A 7,531-nucleotide genomic window follows, 5' to 3' on the forward strand; every position below is an offset into this window, starting at 1 on the left:
TTATTGAATACTCAAGTAGCATAGTACATAACCCAAGAAACCGTAGATTCCACAAGAAACCATGATAAAATAAGACTGATTTAACATGCAATTAATAGATTTACAATAGCCAACAATATCTCAACAAATATATCAAACAAAACATGATTTCTAAGCTATACACAATAGTTGTTCCTCGTTGCCACAAAATCATATCAACACTCTTAACAACCCTTGCATCCTCCTCCTAAACGTGGTACTTTTGGTCATTCCTAGCCTTAGAAAATAGTCTTTTAACCCTCAACTACCTCATGATGTTAGCCCTAAGCCTTTCACTTCCACAGGGAGAGATATATTGGCCTTTCGTTGCCTCTACTAGATAGATTCAAGCCTAGGCTACCTCAGCTAGCCTATTCTGCTACCCTTCACCATTTTGTTGCCTCAGGAAATAGGTTGCTGCCTTCGCTGCCTCAGGAATTTAGGTTGTTGCTTTAGACAAGTAATCTTCAACTCCTCGATGCCTCAGAAAAAGAAGTATCTAGCCCTCTTTTCCTCAAAAAAATGGGTCCCAACCCTTTACTACCACAAAAAGGAACCTTCAACTCCTCACTGCCTCAGAAAGGAAGTCTCTAGTCCTTGCTGCCTCAAAAAGGCAGCCTTTAGTCCTTGCTGTCTCAAGAAAATGAGTCCCAACCCTTTACTGCCATAGAGTGAGAAGCCTCATCTCATCCCTGCCTCAAAAAGTACTTTCCCAACCCTTCGCTTACCTCAAAATATGGTTTTTTGCCTCAAAATGATTAGTCCAACCCTTGTTGCCTCAAAAAACTGAGATTCTAGCCTTCACTTTGACTGAAAATGATGATCCTCCAATCAAAATTTGGTCATGTAGCCAAAAATATAGAAGGATTGGATAAGGTGGAATATTTCATCATCAAAACCAATCAGAAAAGGGGTCTTAAAATCCTTCAATAGCCTCAACCCAAAATAAAAAGAGAATAATAATCCATGATTATCATAATGACTCTCCTTCCTCCCTTTTATAGATTCCCTTTAGGGCTTTTCCCTCTTAAATTCAAATTTGAGTGATTTGCAAGTTTCCTTCCTTTTGCCCCAGTTTAATTTTTATTATCTAATGTTACCTAAGTAAAATTAAATAATATTCTCCCCTTTTTAAATCACTGTGGCCTATGGGTTTAAATAGGCTACTATCTACTTTCTTGGGTAATTAATTTGAAGAGGATATTACAAATGGCCATCTCAAAGTTTTTGAGTGTATCCTTGCGTATTTGTCAACTACCAAAAATATGTTGAAGGGTATAGATTACATAATCCAGACACACTAGTTAATCCTCAGTAAGAGTTCGATTTGATGAGAATTCACCTCAACATATTGGAGTTTCATATGATTTTCCTTCTTTTGATTTATGACTTCTTTAGCTCATGATTGTTCTCTTAAAGAAAAATGTAATGAATTTCTTCTACTACTTCCTAATTTGGGTCAAAGAAAAACTAGGTCTTGTCTTCAAAGAACTCCTCAAGCATGTATGACCAATTCATATCTAAAATATTTTGATGAGGCCCATGGTATTGTAGAGTGGGACACAACTAAGGAAGACAGGTTTTTTTCCATTGTTGAAAAACAAGACTTGGGACTTGGTCCCCCCCCTAAAAGGTAGAAAATTGGTCTGTGGAAATGGGTATATTGAACCAATGTTATTAGAGTTAGACCAAAATTGGTTGAACTAGCTAGTCCAATCGTTTTTCAGCCCCAAACCAATCCAATATGTGGAATGAAATTGAAAATGGCTAGTTCGGTACCAAATTGACAATTTCCAGTTTCATTCCATTGTGACCAAATTGAAATAAAACCAAATCAACCATTTTCGCCAATCCGGTTGTATTCGTACCACATTGTCTAGAATGCACTCAAACCCCCAATAATTATTTAAAAAAATAATCTAATAGTTGTTTGGGATGGCCCACTTGTAAGGTAACCCTAAGCACCCTGAAAATTTATTTAAATCCACCTCCAAGGTAACCCTAGCCCCCCTGAAAAGTTATTTAAACAACACCCCCCCAAACCCTCTATTTCACTTGCATTATTCAGTTGAGCTTCTTGAAATTTTTGAGTGCATGTGGAGAGATATTTATAGGGTTGTTTTGAGGGGGTTCTTGGATAGATTTGGATAGTTGGGTGAGGGGTTGAGTTGGAGAGTTTTTGGGTTGAATTTATTAAGGGGATTTGGAATTGATTCAAGGCCTTTTTTTTACAAAGATATATGATTGTTTTTCAGTTGTTTTGGAGGTGATTGAAGGGGAAATTTTTAGATTTTGGAGGGTTGTTAGAGAGCTATTTTTTTGTTGTATGGAGCTGCTCTTCTTCTCAACATTTGGAAGGATTCATAAGGTATGCCAAGGCATCTATTCTTCTACTGTTCTCTAAAAAATTGCTATTTTTTCCTAGAAAAGAAGAAATCATAACGTTTTGTATGCATATTATTTTTCTTGTTATAAAAATTGTTAGATTTTATGCAAAACCAACACCCGATATTTAATTGAAAGTAATTAATTACCAAAGAAATTAAGAGTCAGATTCCTAAATAAAATATTTAGCGAAAGTAAAATTACTCAATCTGAATCACAATGAGACAAATTTATGCCTCTCAACCCAGGGTTTCATATATAAACTGAATAAATTTAAAAGGTATGATCCTATATGAAACATCTTGTCAATGTCTTCCACATTGTTGAAAATGACAGTGAAAATTTTTGAGCCTGACTTCAATTATATGTCCCCTTTTAATTGCAAGTACTTCTAAATCCACCTTGTTAACAATCTTTTCAATGGCCAAGTGCATATATATTTGCAGATTAATGTGTGGTCTTTCATGTACTATATCTTTTCCCAAACTTTCTTTGAGATCATCTTAAACAATGTGGTTTTGGATGTCTGTGGAAGACATGATCTAATGTTTTTTTGCCTCTTTCCCTTATTAATTGACTGATTCAGGGATGACTTTTTCTTTCCCCTCTTTTTTAGCTACTTACAATGCTGGACCAAAATTGGCATTCGTGTGTGTTTCAAAGCCATTTGGTTTATGAGTTGTTTGTCTCACCTCCCTTCCCACTACCACATTTATGTAAGAAGGCCCTCCCCCACCTTTGTCCCAAGGGAAAGCCATCAAAAGTTGTATTTGAACCAAGATTCCTACCTTAGATTACTAGCTCAAAATCAAATCCATACTCCTATAAAAATATAATCTATTTTTAATTCATAAATACCACCCAATATTAAATTATTTTGGCTTCTACACTTATTAACTTGTAAAAAATCGATATCATAGAAGAAGTACAATACTCTAAGAAATCTTTTTAAGTGTGTATCCGTTGAAGTTAGTACATGTCACCTACAAAATATAATGTTTTAAGACAAAAAGTGACACAAACAATAACTACCAAAATAGTGAATAGTTACCTTTTTCATTTTTATTACTGAATAAAAATAGTATAAGATGATAAAGTAGTAAACGTAATAGTTATGGTTTGTCGTGCCAAAAAAATTAAGTAAAATACAATTCTAATGTAAATCAAAAAGTAGTTGACGAGAAGAACGCTAAGTCAGTTCAAACTCTAGTGGGCGCATTTAATGATTAGGTTGAAAAGGTGAGGACATGATATAATAAACGTGATGCCACTTCTTCGTCATAACATGGTGTCACTCCAAGGTCCAAGATTTAGTTGAAACCGTTAAGAGTCGGCTTCCTCTTGATTCCAATTTAGCCATCCACGTGATTGACGTGACTTTTGGTTGTAATTGATCGAGATATTTCAATTTGAAGTCAGATAAAATTTTAAATAAAATGAAAAAATAAACCGAGAGACTCAAAGTCGACCGCGAAAAAAGATAGAAACGTTATAGAAAGTAAAAGTAAAGTAACCCAAGTTCGGTCCCATTCCACGCCTTTCATATCAATGTGGTGGAATGCCCACACCCCCTTAAGAATTTTTTCATTATATTAGAATTTTACAATTTAATATTAATATTTTTCAATTTGAAGTCAGATAAAATTTTAAATAAAATGAAAAAATAAACCGAAAGAGTCAAAGTTGACCGCGAAAAAAGATAGAAACGTTATAGAAAATAAAAGTAAAGTAACCCAAGTTCGGTTCCCTTTGCTAGGCCTGAGAATGTGAGCGTGTTGAACACTGCAAGCCCAGGATTAAAATAGGAGCAGCAGCGAAGAGCGTTGAGGTCATGCCCTGCACTGCGATGGCGATGAAGATGAAACAATTAATCAGAAGCATGCTACTAACCTTCACTCTATGTACGTGTCTGCATCTCTCAGTGGGTCAACAGATAAATTTTACCGCTGGTGTTTGGCATGGGGAGAGTTGTGGGAATAGCCAATATACAAATGGTAGCCTCTTCCACCTTCGTCTCATCAAGGTTTTGGAATCATTGGTGGTCAATGTTTCTACGACTGGATTCGATATTTCTAGTGTTGAGGGGCGAAACAGCAATGATTCTGTTTATGGGCTTGTCCAGTGCAGGGGAGATTTAAATTCCTTTTTATGCCAACAGTGCGCATCCACCATAAAAGCAGCGCTTCTTGACAAATGTCAAAACAGTACTTCTGGATTCATTAAACTAGAAGGATGTTTTTTACGTTACGACAATTATTATTTTTACAATTATAGTCAGGCTATCCGGCCTTATGCTGTTGCCTGCAACGCGCCGACCGTTACCCAGCCAGAGACGTTCCAGTCTGCTATTTTAAACGTACTCTCAAATATTAGCGAAAGAGCCGTGTGGAGTCCCAACCTTTTTGCTGCAGATGTATTCACAGCGGAATCTTCGCCTTCCAGGTTAATCTACAGCTTAGCTCAGTGTTGGAGAGATCTGTCCAAAGCAAACTGCCAATCTTGCTTATCTGTCGGACGGTCATATAAAACATTTAATCAGATTTCATTGGGATGCGCAAACGGATCAATTGGAGCACAATTCCATGCTATGGGCTGCGAATTGCGTTACGAGATTTATCAGTTCTTCTTCGCTCCCACCCTCGCGCCGCCGCCTCCATTATCCGGTATGTTCCTTCGCATCGTGTTTAGATTGTACAATGATGAGAAGTAGACTAGTTTTGTACATTTTGGTGAAACAAAACCTGGCCAATTTAATACCAGGGCTTCGTGTACAAATTGGCAGACGGCATACATACGCCTGTCCCTTCGCCGCTGGCTCCATCATTCGGTATCATCCTTCACAGATTTTACAATAATAAGAATAAATTAGTTTTGTACAATTTGGTGAAAATAAACATGGCCAATTTAATGATGACCTTCGTGTGAAAATTGGCAGAAGGCAAAAACCTTAATGTCCTTGCGCTAACTCTGGGCGTAGTAGCCGCTACGGTTGGATTAATTGCAGCCATAGGCCTATTTCATTTTGGCCCAAAACGTTGGGAACGGATTTCTCGAACCAGAGGTTTCTAAATTGCTCCATCATTCAGTGTAGACCTTCTTATCTTGTATATGGCGAATTGAAACTCTTCGCATATTTCATTACTTAACATAAATAGACACCTGCAACTGTTTCCGCAGGTGAGGAAGGAGAAGTTAGCTTATCGCCTCCTCTAGCGAATCTGGAACTGATTTTCAAATACGATACTCTAAGGCAGGCTACCTTTGATTTTAAAGCAGAAAACAAACTTGGTGAAGGAGGGTTTGGATCCGTCTTTAAGGTAAGGGCGTTGGATCACTGCCTTTCATTGAATTACATACTAGTAGGTAGCAGGTCCAAGTCAGCGATAATGGAGAATAAAAATAATTTTCAATTTCATTGATCTTCAGGGTGTTCTACCTGATGGTAGAGAGGTTGCAATTAAACGGTTGAATATAGCTTCAAGGCAAGGTGACAATGAATTTCTGAATGAGGCAAATCTCATCACTCGTGTTCAACACAGGAATCTAGTGAGATTGCTTGGTTGCTCTGTTGAAAGAACAGAAAGGCTGCTAGTTTACGAATACCTCCACAACGGTAGTCTTGACAAGATTATATTCGGTTTGTTCTCGCTTGCTCTTTAACTTTTTTATCTCTGCTTGAATCCTGGAATTATTCGAGTTTTTGCACATAGCTTCTTAGTAATAATTGTAGATACAACAAAACGTCATTCACTTAATTGGACAGAGGTATGAAATCATAGTTGGAACTGCGCGCGGGCTTTCCTATCTTCATGAGGAGTCTGAGATAAGAATCATCCACAGAGATATCAAAGCAAGCAATATTTTACTAGACAATAAATACCGACCCAAAATAGCAGAGTTTGGCTTAGCCAAACTATTTGCAGAAGATGAAAGCCACGTTAGCACTAGAGTTGCAGGGACTTTGTATGAATTCTCTCTACAATCTCTTGGTGTGCCAAGCTTTGTTTAATAAATTACAGGATATGAACCTATTACAACTCATATATATCAGAGAGGATCATATAATTTTAGGAGGGTTAAGATATGAAAATTTGATTGTACATAACGTTGTGCAGGGGTTACATTGCGCCTGAGTCCTTACGCGGGCAGTTGACAGAGAAAGCAGATGTATTCAGCTTTGGAGTGCTTCTACTCGAGATTATCAGTGGAAGAAAGAACCAGAGTTTGCCTCAGCACATGGAGTTTCTCATTGAAGCTGTATGCCGCATGTGGATTTGACATTTCGAAGTAGATAATTTCTAAAATGTCCAGGAACTATGATTCCTTGCTAACTAATGTTTTATGTTTTGTGGATATTGGTCAATTCGCAGACGTGGAGACTGTATAAGGCAGAGAGAGCATTAGAAGTTATGGATCCCGCACTGGAAGGCAGTTACTCATGTGAAGAAGGGATTAGAGTGATTAAAATTGGTCTGCTGTGCACTCAAGCAGGTGCAACATTGAGGCCTTCAATGTCACAGGTGGTGTTGATGCTTACAGGTGGGGAAGAAAATGTTCCTTCGCCCACAAAGCCTGCTTTCGTAGATGAGAGGAGTGTATTGGCCGCACCTAACCAAGTTGAATGTGCTACAGTTACTCCTCATCGAGACCCTAACAACACGTCAAGCAACAGTCAGTCGTTGGAAGTAGCAACTTATTGTCGGACACCTTTTAATGTCCACTCTGCAGGTGGTAATCTTTCATTCAGCATTAGGGAGCCAAGGTAAACGTAAGGCAATGCCTTGCAATTTTATTGACACTCTACAGTGCTCATGCTGTTACTGGTTCCGACACTCTATTTGGTTTCATAGATTATGATGACTCGGAGAGTTTGAAGCCCGATGTTTGACTATACTGATTAGGATTGATTACGTTGAATAATATTAAGTTAATTTTCAAGATTTTTAATCTATTTGGAAATAATTTAAATTTTGAAGATTTTGGAAAATATTTTGAGCTATTCCCAGATAATTTGAACTAATTTGTAAAGCCTGGGTTAAAATAATATTGAGTGAATTTTGAAGATGTTTTTTTTCAAATAATTTTGATGGATTAATTTTTTTTAGTATTTGGATTTTTCATGTCATTC

The 7,531-nt window shown here is 37.3% G+C and overlaps 1 protein-coding gene across 1 annotated transcript in view; it reads left to right on the forward strand.

Annotated features, from left to right (window-relative positions):
- The window catches only part of LOC149217507 (uncharacterized), a 124,604-nt gene extending 117,328 nt beyond the window's left edge, over positions 1-7,276 (forward strand). Inside the window, 9 exon segments of the mRNA XM_089390243.1 lie at positions 4,678-4,845; positions 4,943-5,066; positions 5,164-5,230; positions 5,339-5,464; positions 5,581-5,720; positions 5,830-6,040; positions 6,134-6,161; positions 6,163-6,366; positions 6,519-7,276. Coding sequence (XP_089246369.1) covers positions 4,678-4,845; positions 4,943-5,066; positions 5,164-5,230; positions 5,339-5,464; positions 5,581-5,720; positions 5,830-6,040; positions 6,134-6,161; positions 6,163-6,366; positions 6,519-6,681 — 1,231 coding nt within the window. The 3' untranslated portion in view covers positions 6,682-7,276.
- Positions 7,277-7,531: the final 255 nt, after the last annotated feature.

Source organism: Pinus tabuliformis, chromosome 1_1 (assembly GCF_031772625.1).
Source record: "Pinus tabuliformis cultivar Carrire ecotype Pingquan chromosome 1_1, CPIR1, whole genome shotgun sequence".
NCBI lineage: Eukaryota > Viridiplantae > Streptophyta > Pinopsida > Pinales > Pinaceae > Pinus > Pinus tabuliformis.